The sequence below is a fragment of the Gossypium hirsutum genome, chromosome A01, assembly GCF_007990345.1.
Source record: "Gossypium hirsutum isolate 1008001.06 chromosome A01, Gossypium_hirsutum_v2.1, whole genome shotgun sequence".
NCBI lineage: Eukaryota > Viridiplantae > Streptophyta > Magnoliopsida > Malvales > Malvaceae > Gossypium > Gossypium hirsutum.
Window position 1 is genome coordinate 109,732,006 of NC_053424.1, and position 19,271 is coordinate 109,751,276.

A 19,271-nucleotide genomic window follows, 5' to 3' on the forward strand; every position below is an offset into this window, starting at 1 on the left:
CCTTAATAAATCAATACATGAACCTATACAAGTATCGAAAATCTATCTAACCTACTTAAAAATCAATGACAATCCCTTCTAAAAGGAAGCTAAATACAATATAATATTAATGACCAAATTAATGTGGGTTGTTGGTAGATAAGTCTTCAAGTTTCTCTTTTGACCCAACATCTTTGATCTAAGAGATTGGTACAATTGATCCGATCTAATCCTTAATATACGTTTCTCTAAGTGAATTGATTTTCATTGATGGGCTTGAATCATTCCATGATATGAACACAACTCAAAGATTTGCTTCAATAAATTACCAATCTAAGATTTGTTTCAATAAATTCTCAATCTTTCAAATATGGTAATGTGTTGTTTGTCGTAGTGGTGATGGAAGTGGACACTTCCATCACCACATTGCAACAACTTCAAATATTTCAAGAATAAATATAAGAGTAAAGTACATCATTAATCATTAAATTATTGGTAAATTTTCGTTTTAGTTATTTAACTAAAAAAGTTACAATTTTGTTACTGAACTATTTGAAAGTTTTCATTTAAGTCACTAAACTATTCCAAAGTTTTATTTAAGTCACTAGATTGTTAAGTTTTTATTTTCAAAGATTCGCCAATGAGCTCCAAACAACGATTGGACAATCAGTATGGTGGATCAGTACTCATCGACAAGTAGAAGAACGTACATTAAATCCAAGTCGATCTAACAATCAATGTCGGAGATTGGAAAAAAAATTGTTTAAATTTTAGTTCGCAGATTTCTGACAACTAAAGTTGTTTATGGAAATAAACTGAACTGTGTAAAAGAAGGAGAAAGAGAGCTTTCGATTAGTGCAAACAGTGCAAACAAAGAAAGCCATATGACATTAATTTTAATAGGCCAATGACTTAAACGAAATCTTTTGAGTGATCAAATTGTATTTTTTTATATTAAGTGACCAAAACAAAATATTATTCATAATTTAATAACTAATGATTTAATTTACTCTAAAAATAATAAATTATAAAATTATAAAAAAAAATTGAAACTCAATTCAAATTTGACCTTAACTAGTTACCACAACAACTAAATGTTCTAGTTTTAATAGCCCGTGATTTTAGTTGAAGTTTGCGTCAATGCTACTAAATCTTTAACTACTTTTAGAAATGCCACAAAAGGTTAATTTTTTATTTGAATAATAATAGCCGAGTAAATTTATTGAGGAAAAGAGAGGAGTACAAAATAAATTTAAAGTATTTTGAAACAGAACCTGAATGAAAAGTACAATAGCGTTCAAGAACAAAAAAAAAATTATAGAGAAATGAATCGACTATTGCTTTTCTTCAATCTCTTTATCAAGCATCATAAAAAATTAAAGAAAATCATAAAAGAAACGGGAAAATAAATTAAAGATGATTTATTATTTTTATAATTTGTATATTCCTAATGCTTTTGCATTAAATATGATAATTTTTTATCTCTACTTATAAAATTAAAATATATATATTATTAATATACCGGATTAAATTTACTTATATAAACACTTTTATTAGACTCTCACTTGAACCATATATATAAAATTCTTAGGTTGCTCTATGGATGGCTTAATGGATAATTTAAAATTTAAGTATAGATGAATTTAATTTTTATCTGTTTTAAAAAATATCACATTTTAACAATTAATTTAAGTAAAATTTTGTGATTGATATTTTAAAACGTTCTTCATTAGTAGTTAAACAAAATTAAGTGGTTTAGCTTTAAAAATGATTTATTTAATTTAACAGAAATTTGATATTAATTTTTCATTATACTTATTTTATTAAATTTTTATATATTTTACTAAAAAAAACTAATTTTAAAATCATCCTGCAATGGTTTCTTTCTACAAACAAGCTAAGTGATTCATCTTCGGTTTGACTCTTTGGGATCAATCTTTTGGCGCATTTGGAAGAATCGAAATTTGATTATTTTTCAAGGAAATGATATGAGCCCGAAGGATATTATCAGTGTCTTTTATAGTTGGGCGAAACACTTTCTCTCCACACATAATGAAGTGCTTGATTTTCAGGCAAAGTAGTTCTCAGTTCGTCAAAACTCAGGTACGTGTGTATTTCTTAATACTGATGGTGCTGTTCACTCTGTGCCTGGTTTCTCTGTTGCAGGTGGTGTGATACATAATAGCAAAGGGAAGTGGATTCTAGGCTGTAATCGCTTTTTGAGGGAATGCTCAGTAGCGACTGCTGAATTATGGGGCTTACTGGATGGACTACTTATCCTTCAGAAACAAGGATACAATGAGGTTATTATTTGATCGAACAATCTTGAGAATGTGATTTCTATCAGTGAAAGTAATTTGGTGGTTTAAAAAACTCACTAATAAGGAGGATTCAACAAATTCTGGCCTTTGAAGAGAGTTGGTCCTTGACTTATGTTCCTAGAGAGACCAATCGAGTAGCTAATGCTTTGGCAAAAATGGCTCTGTCGAGTGTCGAATCTTTGCATATATTCGAAGAACCCCCTTTGAGGATTAAAGAGATCTTGCAAGAGATAATTCTGTTGACAACTTCCTTATGATCCACTCTATGTAATCCTTTGTTTTAATTTACCAAAAAAAAAAAATCATCCTGCAATGAGAAATTTGAATCCCATCAATCACCTCATTCGTTTCCTTATTTTTAGTATTAAAATATCTTAATTGCTATAATTATTATTTTTGGGTTTTAGGGAAGAAAATGTCGGCTCCTCTCATTGTTTCTCTTTATGTTCTTGGCACACTCGATGATGTCGATGAAGTTCTTGCTGATATCGCCATCGGATACTTCATTGAGGTCCTTATATAAGTTTTCCCTATTTATTGCTTTCTACAACGCTTATAGTTGCTTCTGGAGTATGATCTAATTTGCCCTTAATTGTTTTGTATTTCAAATTTTCTTTTCTACAGAAAACAATGGATGAAGGCAAAGATTATTGCGAGCGTAAGATCAACTTAGTGAAATCCAATTTCGATCTACTTATTGAGGTACCTTTATCTTCCTCTTCTTTTACCTTTAATAGGATTAAGCATATAACACTATAAAAAGTTAGATAGGTACTTGTTAGTTCTTGTTTTTGGTAAAAAAAAAATAGATAGGATAAAGGGTTTTGTAGATATTGTGATTTAAATTCGTGACCTGCTAGATAGTGAATGTATAAATTAACTAGGTTTGAGTCTCGGTTCATGAGTTTTTTTGTTTGTTTGTTTGTTTACTTAAATTTGATTATTTTAAGGCTTCTTTGATTAATATTGTTTGATGGAAAGCCTCATCGTGTAGAAGGAAGGAATGGTGCCTTTTTCTTCTCATGAATTGATGGTTGTCGAGACCACTAAATATAAATTTCTTGTCCTCTAACTAAACTAAACACTAATATAGATATGCAGGGTTGATCTCACAAGGACTTAGATTCTTAATATCATTTTTTTACATGACCAACTTCTAAAGTCGTGGCAGCTGTCGTAACGTGTTGAGCGAAATTAAATTAGATAATCAAACGTATGAATTCTTAACCTTAGACTCGAAATATTCTAGGCTCAAGTCAATCCTTAAAAGTTAAATTTTCTTTTCAAACGATATACTGGTTATAGCGATCAAAGATGCTTTAACCACCAACTCTTCCTTGTGTAGTTGAGTCCGGTACGCCTTACAAATCAACCCTTATCTACTATCTAACCATGCAACACACTTTCGCAATTTAATATCTCAGTAGCCTTGCAACCTAAAAGAACCCAACTCGAATTAACAGTCTCAACTGTGTGGGTCGTTTAAATTCGACCACTATCTTCTTTGATGGAATCCAACTGGCCTTTTTCCATTTGGACACGCTAATTTGTTCGCGAGAACCCGAACGTGGCAGATGGCTATCTTGTTTTCCCAATTGTATGGCAAACTAATCCAACCCAATGTGCATTTTTTAAGTTGAAATTGAATTAACTTTAAGGGACAATTGTAATTATTCTATATTCTGGAGAGATAATGAATATCGTGCTGTAAAGTTTTAGTATGGGTTTATTTGTTACGATTCTCGATCGGAATAATGACTGACCTAAAGCTAAATAGAGATTAGATGAACATGAATTTAATCATACTTGATAGGATTATGAAAGTGAATTTTAATTAAAAATAATAGGTAAAGAAGGGAGGGAATGGTGGACTTACATGATATCGCTGAAGGAAAGACTTCGGGGATTTCTAAATTTTACAACCCTAAAGCACTGAACAAGATACAATGAAATTCGATATCATTCAATCCCAGTCTGTAAGAGCATCTCTCTTTTTACCCTCGATACACTTAATTTCCATGATGCTGTGTTAAATGATTTCGATACTATTGGCTGGAAATCATATGTGAATATTAAATGTGTTGTATTATTTGAACTCATATATGAATTTTATGTAATATTTAGTTTCGATATAAATGTCATTAGGACTGTTGAAACTCAAGACATCATTTGCTTCCGATTGCTTAGTAATACTTTTAGAATGTCAGTTTCGGATTTTAACATAGCCATGGGTTTCACTGACTCTAATGATGATCAAATCGACTCATAACATACAACTTTACTTGATATACTTAGCGATTTTGACGTCGATGTCGCTTACTCGGCTCTGATTCACTCTATACGCGGCTTTTACAATTCTAAGACTTCTAAAATCTTACCAGTGCATGAACTAGCCCTAAGATACATTCATAGATTTCTTGATTTTAGTTATTCGGGTCAAAACGAATCTTTATCTACCCTAAAAAAGACGAAATTATTTTTCTTATGGTGTATGAACTTCATATATAGAGTCAATTTATGATATTGGTTTGCGTAAGGTTTCCATATTATTTATGTGCTCACCGGCCACTCATTCTCGGTCCATATATCACGCATTTAGTCATTAAATTTTGGAGTCGTTGTTGTGGAACTGGACAATAATTCTATTTTTTTTACTTATAACTAGGTCAGAACTGGTGACCTTAGAGTTTGAAATGAAAATTTATAAGTTAGTTAAATCACTGCGAAGAGAAGCTATTCGACGCGAAAAACAACCGCAAGTGAAAGAATCTGAAAACGAAACATTGTCTTACACGAAAGAAATTAACAATACACTTAGTGAACCAGATAAAATGGCGAATCAAACCATTCGACAGCTCATTGCGACACTAGATGAGCAACAACTGCTGTGCATAACTTATCCAATGGGAAGAATACTGTTTAAGTTAAAATCGAACTTAATTCATCATTATCCACTTTTCACGATTTGCGAAAGGAAAATCCTCACACTCATCTCAAGGAGTTCCACATGGTTTGCTTAAGCATGAAACCTCAATGAGTAATCGAAGATCAAATTAAACTTCTAGCTTTTCCTTTCTCGTTAATAGACTTTGCTGGAGAGTAACTGTTTTATTTACCTTCAGATTCAGTTAATACATGGTCTGACATGTCTAGTTTGCTTTTTAACGGGTTCTTTCCAACAGCTCAGGCAACTGAATTAATTTGGAATACAGTAAAAGGAGACTGAATCACTATATGACTACTGGAAACGGTACAAGAAGTTGTGCGCAATCTGCCCACATCACAACCTAACCGAACAATCATTTCTTCAATATTTCTATGATGGGTTACTCCTTATAGAAATGAAGGTGATTGATGTCACCAATAGAGGGGCACATGTTGGCATGACTCTTCAAAGAATAAGGGAATTAATTTCAACCATGACTATGAATTCCCAACAATTCTGACCAACTATTGAACTTACGAGACGAGTTCGTGGGCTGAGTACTCTATAATTAGAAGACAAAATTGACAAGCTCACTAATGTAGTTCAAAATTTACTTGAAGGGAAAATGAACCTAGTTCAGTTGTGTAGGATATAATAGTACAAGTAGATGCCATTGGGAACTTTCCGGGGCCACCCTAAAGGTATTATGATCCACATTCAAATACTTACAACATGAGGTGGAGAGATCACCTAAATATGAGCTATGGATTGAATATTCGGTACAACCAACTGTATCAGCCAAAGCCACCTCCGACTCAACAATTTCAATCCACAGAGTTATCTTTTGAGACCATAGTGGAGAGATTAGTTGGTAGTACCGAAAATTTTCAATAAAAGACTGAAACGAACTTACAAGAACTAGATAAGAAAATGAGTAAGTCCCAATGAAAGTTGCTATCTCAAACATAGTCAAATCCACGATAAAATGCAAATGTTATAACATTAAGAAGTGGACCGGATTTGGAACTAGCACTTAGCATGAATCATGATCACGGCATCGAATGGGAAGAATAGAAACTTAATTCAATAGCTACTTCAAATTTGGCACCATAAAAACTATTTATGGTACCACCCCTATTCCCTATAAGGCTCGCCAAATGTAAAAATGAGCGAAAAGAGAGAAATCCTAGATACAATCCACAAAGTAAAAATTAACATATCCCTACTATATGCAATAAAAAAAATTCTACACTATGCAAAATTTTTAAAAGAATTATGCATTGGCAAGAAGAAGCTCTTGGGCAACAAAAGGGTAAGTGTAGGAGAAGATGTCTCTGCGGTTTTACAAAAGAAAATTCCGCTTAAGTGTAAGGATCAAGGTATGTTTGTTATATCTTGAAAAATAAGTAATATTGGAATTAGAAAGGCCATGTGTGATCTAAATGCATCTATTAACGTTATGCCTTTATCTATTTATAAATTACTAAACATAGGTCCATTAAAAGAAACAAGAGTGATCATTCAATTAGCGGATAGGTCAGTTGTGTATCCAAAAGGGGTGTTGGAAGATGTCATCATCAAAGTAAATAAACTAATCTTTCCTATAGATTTATACATCATTGACTGATGAAAACTCAATAAATTCTTCTGATATTCTACTAAGGAGATCATTTTGAAGCACTGTGCGAACAAAAATTAATGTTTGGAGTAGAACACTCACTATGAAATTCGGCAATGAAAATATCAAGTTTAATGTTTATGAGGCCATAGGTCGCCCCAGTGCAATGACGAATGTCTCTAGTGTCAATATAATTGAACCATTGACATAATTACATTTTGAATATCACGAAGAGAATGAATTATAAACTGTGTTTTGTAAGAGTTTAGATCTCGATGCTATGGAAAAACTAGAAGAATTATTGACGATCAAAGAAACAATACGTGAAGTTCTCATTTGCATGGAGGTACCACAATTCCCCAGAAGTCTAGGTAAAAATTATAACGATACTAGAGACATTCATCATTGCACTAGGGCGACCCATGGCCTCATAAACATTGAACATAATCACTTCACCATCGAATTCCATAGTGAGTGTTCCACTCTGAATATCAATTTTCGTTCGCGCAGTGCTTAAAAATGATCTCCCGAGTAGAATATAAAAAAAAATTTTCGAGTTGTCATCCTCAATGCCAATGATGTATAAATCTGCGGGAAAGATTAGTTCATTTACTTTGATGAGGACATCTTCCAATAGCCCTTCTGGATACACAATTGACCTATCCGCTATTTGAATGATCACCCTTGGTTCTTTCAATGGACCCGTGTTTAGTAATTTATAAATAGATAAGAGGCATAACATTAATAAATACACCTAAATCACACATGGCCTTTTTAATGCTAACATTACCTATTTTGCAAGATATAGCAAACATACATTGGTCCTTACACTTAGACGAAATTTTCTTTTGTAAAACTATAGAAATGTTTTCTTCTACACTTACCTTTTCGTTACTGAGGACCTTCTTTTTGCTAGTGCATAATTCCTTTAAGAATTTCGCATAGCGTGAAACTTGCTTTATCGCATCGAGCAGGGGTATGTTAATTTCAACTTTTCAAAACGTCTCCAAGATTTTTTTCTCTTCTTGCTCATTTTTACATTTGGTGATCCTTTCCAAAAATGGATATGGTACCATGAATGGTTTATGTGGTCCTATCTTCGAAAAAGCTTCTAGATTAAGTTTTTAATTTTCCTATCTAGTGTCGTGATCACGATTCGTGCCAGATGCTGCCTTTAAATTTGTTACACTTCTTAAGGTCATAGCACATGTATTTTGTCATACATTTGGCCTATTTGAGATGACAACTTTCCTTAGGGTTCCAAATGACTAACCGTAAGCACAAGCTTACTCATTTGTTTATCTAGTTCTTGTAGGTGCGTTTCAGTCTTCTGTTGGAACTTTTCGGTACTATCAGTTAATCTCTCCACTATGGCATCAAGAGATGACGTTGGGGGTTGAAATTGTGAGTTGGAAGTAGTCTTGACTGATACGGCTGGTTGTACTGAGAATTTGATCTAGAGCTCATATTTGGGTGATCTCTCTACCCCGCACAATATGTATTTGAATGTGGATCATAGCGCCTTTAGGGTGGCCCTGAGAAGTTCCCAACGACATCTACTTGTGTTATATCCTCATGTAAAATCGGACATGAGTCTGTTGAATGATCAGACATGACACCAATCCCACACAATCGAGCTAGGTTCATTTTTCCTACAAGTAAATTTTGAACTACATTATTGAACTTGTCAATTTCATCTTCTAATGATGGAGTACTTAGCCCATAAATCCATCTCGTAGGTTCTGTACTTGGTTGAAATTGTTGGGAATTTATAGCCATGGTTGAAATTAATTCTCTTGCTCTTCATTTCCATAGAGAGTAACCTCTCTTAGAAATATTGAAGAAGTGATTATTTAGTTAGGCCGTGTTGTGGGCAGCTTGCACATAACTTCTTATACTATTCCCAGTAGTTATAGAGTGATTTATTCTCCTTTTGTCATATTTCAAAAATATCTCTCCTTAATTCGGTTACCCGAGCTGCTGGAAAGAACCTGTCAATAAACAAGCAAGAGATGTCAGACTATGTATTAATTGAATCTGGAGGTAAATAAAACAATCACTTTCTAGAAGATTCAGCCAACGAGAAATGAAAAGATCGAAGTTTAATTTGATCTTCAGTTACATCCTAACGCTTCATGCTTAAGCAAACCATGTGGAACTCCTTGAGATGAGTGTGGGGATTCTCATTTTGCGAATCGTAGAAAGTGGGCAATAGATGAATTAAACCTGATTTTAACTCAAACGATGTTCTTCTCATTGGATAAGTTATGCATAGTGGTTGTTGCTCATTCAGTGTTACAATGAACTTTCGAATGGTTTGATTCGTCATTTCTCTCGGTTCACTAAGTGTATCGTTAATTTCTTCCATGTAAGACAATGTTTCGTATTCAGATTCTTTCACTTGCGGTTGTTTTTCATGTTAAATAGCTTCTCTTCGCAGTGACCAACCTAACTTCTCAATTTTTGGTTCAAATTCAAAGATCCGTAGTTCTAACTTGGTCATAAGTAAAAGAAAAAGAATTATAATTATTTTTTAGTTCCCAGGCAACGGTGCCAAGATTTGATGGTTGTCGAGGCAACCAAATATTAATTTCCTACCCTTTAACTAAACTAAACAGTAGTATAGATAAGTAGGGTCAATCCCACAAGGACTAGGATTCCTAATATTGTTTCTTGCTTGACTAGCTTCCAAAATCATGGCAGCTATTGTACCCACAACTTGTAACGTGCTGAGCTGAAAATAAAACGAAGGGGGTTTTAGTTGATCAGGGTTAAAAATATAAATAGAAGAAAATAATAATTGAATTATAAATGCAAAATTAAATAACCAAAATTAAATTAGATAATGAAATGTACGAATTCTTAGCCTTAGACTCAGAATATTCCATACTCAAGTCAATCCTTGAAAGTGAATTCTTCTTTCCAAACGATAAGCTAGTTATAGTGATCAATAACGTCTTAACTGCCAACTCTTCCTTGTGTAGTTGATTCTGGTATACCCTACAAATCAACCCTTACTGACTATCTAATCATGCAACATGTGTCCGCAATTTAAGATCTAGACAGCCTTACGATTTAGAAGAGCTCAACTCGAATTAACAACCTCAATTGCGTGTGTCGTTTAAATCTGATCACTATCTCCCTTGACAAAATCCAACTAACATTTTCTTATCTGGACACGCCAATTTGTTTGCGAGAACCAGAATGCAACGATGATCGTCTTATTTTCCAAACCGCACGTCAAAAAAATCCAACACAACGCACGCTTTTTGAGTTGAAATCGAATTAACTTTAAGAGACAATTTTAACTATCTCATTTCAGGAGAGATAATGAATACAGTGTTGTAAGGTTTTAGCGCATGTTCATTTCTCATAATTCTTAATGGGAATGATAGCCGGGCTAAAGCTAAACGGAGATAAGTTAAGCATGAAATTAATCAAACTTGATTGTTTTATAAGAGTGGATTTTAATAAAAGACAATAGGTGAAGAAGGGAAGAGATTAAAAGGGTAATTGCACCAAAATATAAAAAGAGAAAAGAAATGGTAGAATGCTCAAATACTACTAACACAAGAATATTGCCTTTTAAGTTCAAGTGTTTTTTCATGCCACAAGTACAAGCCTTTATTTACACCTTTCAAAGAACCAATTTCACATGATTTATGTCTAGGATCATGCTTAACAACCAACCACTAAATCAGATTTTTTTCTAAATATAGATTTTCCAAAGTCAAAAGTTTGATTTTTTTTCAGCCCAAAAATAATTCTGCAATTTTCAATTTAGTCCCAACTTGCTTTTTGTTCCAATTAATCCCAATTTTTGCTTGTTTTTCAACTTCGGCATTCCAATTGCATCCCTGATAAAATTTAAGCAAAAAATCACAAGCTTAGTAAAAAATTGACAAAAATTAGGTACATTAAACCTATAAAATTACTTTACTAACCAAATATAAATTTTTTACGCTCCAACTAAACTAAACAGTAGTGTAGAGAAGTAGGGTTGATCCCACATGGACTGAGATTCCTAATATCTTTTTTTGCGTGACCAGCTTCCAAAGTCATGGCAGCTGTCGTGCCCACGTTGTAACGTGCTGAGTAAAATTAAATTATATAATCTAATGTGTGAATTCTTAGCCTTAGACTCCGAGTATTCTAGGCTCAAGTCAATCATTGAAAGAAAATTTTTCCTTCCAAATGATAAGCTGGTTATAATGATAACGATCAATGACGCCTTAACTGCCAACTCTTTTTTGTGTAGTTGATTTCAGTACACCCTGCAAATAAATCCTTATCGACTATCTAACCACGCAACACGTGTCTGCAATTTAAGATCTCGGCAGCCTTACAATCTAGAAGAGCCCAACTTGATTTAATGACCTCAACCACGTGGGTCGTTTAAATCTGATCACTATCTCCCTTGACGAAATTCAATTGGTCTTTTCCCACTTGGACAAGCCAATTTGTTTACGAAAACCCGAACGCAGCAAACAACAGTATCGTTTTCCAAACTGGACACTAAACTATTCTAATCCAATGTGCACTTTTTGAGTTGAAATTGAATTAACTTTAAGGGACGATTGTAACTATCCTATATTCTGAAGAGATAATGAATATCGTGCTGTAAAGTTTTAGTGCAAATTCATTTCTCATAATACTTGATTGGAATAATAACCAGCCTAAAGCTAAACAAAGATTAGTCGAGTATGAAATTAATTATAAGATTAGTCGGGTATGAAATTTATCATACTTGATTGGATTATGAGAGTGGATTTCAATGAAAGATAATAGGTGTAGAAGGGAGTGGACTGAAAGGGCAATTGCACCAAAGTATAAAAAGAGGAAAAATGGCAGAATGCTTGACGCAAGAATATGCTAATTTCCTTTTTCAATTCAAGTGTGTTCTAATGCCACAATTACAAGCCTTTATATATGCACCTCTTAAAGAACCAAATTCACATGATTTACTCCTAGAATCATGCTTAACAACTAACCAAAATATCAAATTTTCTAAATATAGAATTTTTCAAACTCAAAAATCTGATATTTTTATCAACCCAAAAATAATTCTACAATTTTCAATTCAACCCCAACTTACTTTTTATTCCAATTTAGTTTGATTTTGCTTGTTTTTGAACTTCGACACTCTAATTGCGTCCCCGATAAAATTTAAGCAAAAAATCAGAAGCTTAGTAGTATTCTATTAAAAAATTGACAAAAATGAGGTACATTAAACGCATAAAATTTGCTTGTTATCATTAGTTCTGTTTCATTCAGGTGCATGTGGATAGGTCTTTGTAATTTCTCATTGCAGGATGATATCCATCTGTTTTAAAAACTTTGATAACTCATTCATGGAGGATTCTGACTTGTAAGTCAACTCATTAAAGAAGATGAAGCTGTAGCTTCACCTAAAACGGATCCTTTTGGGTTTAAATTATTTTTTATATAAAATATAAAAACAATTTGGAAAATATGTGAAAGAAATTAATTATTAGTTTTTTTAATGATTTTGTACTAAAAAGATTTTGAAATTTTTTAAAGTTGAAAAACTTAACAAGAAGCTTTCTAATAGTTAGGTGAGTATTTATGTAGTTTACTCTAAAATTATATGTTTAAAAATAATAAAATAATAATTTTATTCAATTAAATGAAAACCCAATGAATTAAAAATATTAAAAATATTTTTACCAAAAAGTATTAAAATATTTTGTTCAATTCAAATTTTATATTTAATTTTTAATAAAGTACTAATAATTTTCTATTAAACTATTAAGTTGTGTTATGTATTATTTTTAATTAATTAAAATTTTCGAAACTTTTGATTTCGTTATTATTGTTTTGAGACGAAATTTTGTATTGCATATATATAATGGAGAACAATATTATGATATTACGTTAATACCATATAATGAATGAAACAGAAAATATTAAGAGCAAATTTGAAGAAAATGTTTATTTTAAAAAATATTTTGGGAAATGTACCTTTTTTTCGATATTTATGGAAATAGGTCGATTTTTGAGAGAGAAACAGAAAACACATCCTACAAGAAGTGTTTTCTACGTGTCAATGGAAACGTGTCCTACAATGTGTGCTTTTTGACTTTTTTGACACAATAGCTTCTTTGGTCAAATGGTTAAATATTAGTGGTTTATCCTTGAGTCCTGGGTTTGATTCTTCTTTTACTCACATTTGTATTTTTATTTCATGTTGCTAATATGTTAAAAATAATAATTAAAAATAAAAACAAATCTTAAAACAACATGAAATAAAACCCGGGACTTAGACAAAACCACTAATATTTAACCATTTGACTAAAGGAGCTAATGTGTCAAAAAAGACAGAAAGCTTCCCTGCAAGTCACGTTTTTGTCTTCTCTTGTAACACCCCTACACCCGGTCCGATTGTATGGACCTGATATAAGACTATTACATTTGGTGCGAAAACGGTTTTGGCTAAATACTATTTAATTTAAACATTTATACATAGTATTTTAATTTAATTAATCTAAAATGTTTAATATAAATGTGTGAGGGTCATTATTGGATGTTAGAATATGTTTAGAAATAGTTTTAACATTGTTTTTACTCAAAATAAGGGGAAAATATCGATACCAAAACAAAAGGTATCGATACCTTTTAAAAAGGTATCTATACCACTGCACAAAATCAATACCAGAATGACATTCTGGAACTCTAGAAATTCAAATTTTGATAAAGGTATTGATACCTTAGACCTAGGTATCGATACCTAGCCTTCAATATCGATACCGATGTTAAAAAGGATACCAAAATCACATTTTTTTTTTTGGAAATTTTGTATTTCAAAGCTTAGGTATCGATACCTATACCCTTGGAATCGATACCTTGGGTAAAATTTGGCAAAAATCAGTTTAAAAGTTCACTAAACCCCCTGCAATAAATATATTCTTCTCAATACTCAAGATCAATTCAAAATGTATTAAAACTACTTAAAACCACTTCAAAATCAATCAATATCAACATATTACCAAACCACATTTGCAAACATACTTATTGTTTCACTAATGCATTTCATATAGACCAAAATACTTCAAGTAAACTAAAATAGATAGAATTTCAAGAGTTTGCATTTTAGTCCCTAACACATTGGAACAAATTTGGTCTACCTATGTACATGCCATTTTAATTCAAAATATGGTAACTAATCTTGAAGCTCTTGAGGATGTGATGAGATGAGAGATCTCCTAGCCCGACTCTACCTCTTTGAGTCTAACTGTACCTACGCGTTAAAAATAAACGCGTTAAGCTGATGAAGGCTTAGTAAGTATTATAGAATTAAATAGATAAACGAAACATAACATAATATTTTAAACTTATTCAACTAATACATATTTACACAACTTATTTAACTAATACATATTTACATACAAACAAGTTTCTTCAACTATACCTTACTTTAATGAATTAATTTAACTTACCTTTTGTAAGTGTAAGTTATCAAACTTACCTCAACACATTGATGATTCACTTTTGTTCACAACTCATATTCTTAGCCCAAAGTAGATTTTATAGAACACACCGGATATACAAAATAAATACAGAGGTGCATTATTATGCACTATTAAATAGAAAGCACTAAAGTGATATATAGAGAGCACAAATGTGCTAAACGGAGAGAACTAATGTGCTAATAATCGGAGAGCGCGCTAGGGTCCTTTAATGGCATGCCACTAATATCCTAGTAGTTCTAATTTTTGTCTACTTGGGTGTAAAAGTTGAATTTCATACATTTAAATTCTTTGCATAAGTATTTCGGAAAAGATTTCACATTTTTCCATCATCTACAATTTATTCCCCATTTCACAAATCACAAATATCACATCTTTTTCACACATATACTTTTACTGCAGCATTATCACTTAATGCTCAAACAAATATACCATTTCATATTCGCCACCTATAATTTTCTTTACAAATTTCATAATTTCATAATCTAATCCCCTTTTTATTATCTATTTACAAATATAAATATATATTCTACATTTTTATTCTAAGTAATTTTGTATTACAATATAAGCATTTAAATAAAGATAATTTAAAATCTTGTAGTACTTACAACAAAAAGGTTGAGATGTATTTTTTTATTCCTTCACTCCTTAATCTTCTCCTTTTCTTTTCCTTTAATTTTATCCTCTCCCTTCTTTTCTTTCTCTTCAATTTTCATATCAAACACATGGCATTTATATGTTAAAACTACAATCAAGTGACTTTTCTGTACTATTTAATATAAATAAACATGTATAGTATGATAATTTCATCATTTCTTACCTTAGCTCTTTGAACACCCAAAAACCTAACTTATGTTTTTCTCTCTTTTAACCCATCTATGGAAATCTTCTCATGAAATAAAGTTGTTCACTAGCCTTCTCTTTGATTTTTACTAAGGAAATTTCAAAAAAAAAATAAGGAAATTTCAAAAAAAAAAATGAAGATTTGAAGCTTAGATAGTTCAACAATGGTGGAAGGACATGAAGGAAATTAAAAGAAAAGTTGGATGGAAGTTGGGGGGAGAAGAAGAAGTACTCACGGTTTGGTGTTTGAGAAAAGATTATATCTTTCATCTTTTCTCCACTTTCCTACACAATTCCACTAAAATATCTCACATTTTAAATTAAAATGGTCAAATTGCTAATAAATCTTTAAGCCATCCATCTTTATACTTTTAATCCATCATCATTACATCTAATAAATATTTACTTGGCTAATTGCCACTTTGTCCTCCCTCATCTTTCATATTTCCTAGGTTGACTCATACCACACTTTGGTTAAATTTCTTTTTAATCCTTCCTTCCTCTCCTCTACTACTATATATCTCCTAACTTAATATTTTTTCTACTTTGGCCACAACAATTTCTTTATTCTTTCAACTAAATCAATGTATCTATTTTAAAATTTCCTATCTAAAGAGTATTTTTTAAAATTTCTTATTGGATCTATATACTTCCTAATTTAATACTCAAAATTCCTATTTATTATATTTCAAAAATTTTATACTAATTCTTGACTCGATCCATCATTGTATCTAACCCCGACTTAAAATGCCACTATTTCCCTAAATATTACAAAAACTGACTCATTTCCCTAATTTTTTTTAAAATTCGCCTTTTTCATCAAATTTGACCAAAATATTAATTGTGCTTATCAATTGTAACAAAAAGAAATTGTATTTTAGAAAATCAATTTAGAGAGTTTTCAAATATAGAAGTAGATTTAGCTTATCGAAACTAAATAAGTAATTTGATCATTCTTCCTTTGGTTGTTTTCCTTCTCTACAATAAAATTAAATAATAAATATTAGAGAGTAGACCTGAAAATTATTCAAGTTAATGTAAAATTTTAGGTTTATTTTTTAGGTTTGGGTTTGACTTGACTCAAAAATTGGGTCTAAAATTTTGTCAATGTTTAACTTAGATTAAAAAATTGTTAAAATTCGAGCTTGACCCACTTATATTAATTTTTTTATATAAAAATAAATTTAAAAAATATAATATATCAAATACACATAAAACATTAAAATAAATGTTTCCCAATAAATTAAAAATACATTACAAAAAAAGTACTTAAATAACATTAAGATAGTTGCAACTTAGTAAGCAAATGCATCTAAAATAGTAGCAAAATTAATGATAAAGTAACAATTATACAATATCCAAACAATAATAACAAAATAGTAGCAATATAATTGCAAAATAACAATAAAACAACATCAAACTCATAGCAAACACAACAGTAAACAATAGTGAAAAAAATTTCTCGAGCCAAAAAAATCTTACCAGAGGCTCGACCCCTTATTTTTTTTTTATCTAAGCTCATTTTTTGAGCGTATATTTTTGCTTAAACCCTCCATTTTTCGAATAGACTTTTAAGTTTGAGCGTGTGATCCAACCTATAATCAGGTCTATGAGAGAGTAATTGATTTATAATTTAGATAATATTAATATGTCGCAAATATTGTAAATATGTGAGCCCTTTTGATTGTATTAGATATGTATTATTTCTAAAATTAAAAATTATTTAAAATTTTATTTCTAAACTTACTTATATCATATATATATAATATACACACGAATATCTTGAATCATTCATTATATATACATATTATAATTGTTTTATGTTTCAAATTTTCTTCCTCGTAATTAATAAATATATATAATATTGCAAATATATTATATTTCAAAATTATATTTATATATATTTTAATTTATTTATATTATTCAAATATTATTTCATCAATAATTTTAATTATTATTTAAATAATAATTTTATAAATATATAAGCAAGATGTACATCCCAGGAGATAGAAAATCAGTTCCATAATATAATCAAAAACTATAACTAAATCCAAAGTGTTAATAAAGCTTTAATTATCTGTTTAACATTTTAGTGAGAGAATTATCTTCCATTTAATTTACTCTTAATTAATAATAATTAGCCGCGGCTAAATTTGGATATTCGATGAATAAAGATAAATCATAAAATATATATTTGGGTTAGCAAACGTTATTTATTTATTTATTATTAGTTGATAAAATAAAAATAAAAATTATCGATAATCTAATATTAACCTTATTTTTCGAATGCATAATGCTTGGAAATCAAGTTTTTAATATTAGTGAAACTTGTCCTAAAAGAAAACTAGATTAACTTTGCATATCAAAATCTTGCGACTTTGGAAACAAAATCCTTGCTTTTTGTTTTTAGAGAAAAATAAGACTATCTTCTTTTCACATTATGCATAGTATATATGTAATGGAAAGTAAAGCAAATTTTCCAGGAAAATTAAGAGAGAGAGATAATGGTGAAAGGAAGAAGGAGAAGGTGTAGTTATTGCGGGCATAATGGCCATAATTCGAGAACATGAAATGAGAAGGGAGATTATGTTAAACTTTTTGGTGTTAATATAGCTGCCACGGAAGAAAGTTTTAGTCATAATAATGGTGCTCAACCACAGATTCATTCTAAGAAACACAATGCAGCCCATAAATTTAAAAGAGTTATTCATCCCTATGTGTACTTTTTTTTTTGTTATAATTATTGTATGCGTTTGTACAAGTATTTTTATGATTTTTTACGAGTAAGATCCTAAAACCTTAAATACTATACCTACTGATGAAGCTTTTTTGGTAGTAAAAGCCGAGGCATTGGAGTTTTTAAGTATTTAGGTTCGAGTCCAATATGTTCAATATGTGTAATTATTATTTTTGGGTCTCGAGTTTTATCTTACATAGTTATCATGTGATATTTCGTTTTTTTTTCCATTATGTTTTTTATTTGTTTGATTTTACTTTGTATTTGTTTAAACATGTATTTATAATTTTATTATTGTGATGTATTATATGTGCTCTTATCTTTTTTGAAAGTTAGTATTTGATTGTGAAACAGGGAATCCATGGACAGAAGAGGAGCATAGAATGTTTTTGGAAGGTTTGAGAAAGTTGGGAAAAGGTAACTGGAAAGGAATTTCAGAGAATTATGTAACCAGGAGGACCCCAATTCAAGTTGCAAGCCATGCCCAAAAATATTTTCTCAGACTGCAGCATGCCATTAACAATAAGGAGAAACGCAGACCGAGCTTATTTGACAAGTCTTTCCAAGAATCTGAATCCGAATCCGAATCCGAAACCATATTACCTCTTAATCCAGATCCGATCATGTAGATGATTGCATCACCTGATTTTCCAACCTATCTGTCAAGGATTCAACCCATGGTAAGAACCTATCTGCAGTTCATTTCTTCCTCTCAGATTACCATTGATATAAGATAACCTTACGAAATTAATGTTTTAACAGGCAGAAGAAGTAACTCCAAATGTGATGCAGTCTCTGCCATTTCTGCATACAACGAATTCTGCTGGACCGCGCCATGGTTACATCGGTAAAGCCCATGTAGCCGTCTGTGCGCCAGCTGATCACCCTTCGCCGAGGTTAGTTCAGGACAACATGTTTCGAGCTGCTTCATCAGCAGAAAAAGATCTTTTGGAGCTCAAGATTGCTCCCCCTCAATCATCAAATAGCACAACTCTACAATCTCAGCCATTCATTAGGGTAGTTAATTAGAACAAAGTTGCAATGTCTGAGTTTAAGACAATAGTTGAGACAACATTGAGCAATAAGGAATGTGTTTCTATGGCTACTCCAATGTAATCGTCAAAAGCGAGAAACACATGGCCAGCAAATAATAAATTTAAAGCCAACTAACATAGAAAAACAAACAAATTATTTTTTTACAATCTTATTATAAATTCTTATATATATATTTTTTATATAATACTTAAAGATATTCATATTTTATCCCCAATTCATAAATACGAAGATAATATTATGTTCTTCTGTATTACAATAATATTCATAACAATCAAATTAAAACTCAATTATACAAATAAATAAA

The 19,271-nt window shown here is 31.0% G+C and overlaps 1 protein-coding gene across 1 annotated transcript; it reads left to right on the top strand.

Moving 5' to 3' along the window:
- The first annotated feature begins 2,715 nt into the window (after positions 1 to 2,715).
- On the top strand, positions 2,716 to 18,540 carry LOC107925425 (transcription factor MYBS2). Its single transcript, XM_016856087.2, has 3 exons — positions 2,716 to 2,811; positions 2,925 to 3,002; positions 18,244 to 18,540. Exons 1-3 carry the CDS (start codon positions 2,716 to 2,718, stop codon positions 18,538 to 18,540), a joined length of 471 nt encoding a protein of 156 aa, XP_016711576.2.
- Positions 18,541 to 19,271: the final 731 nt, after the last annotated feature.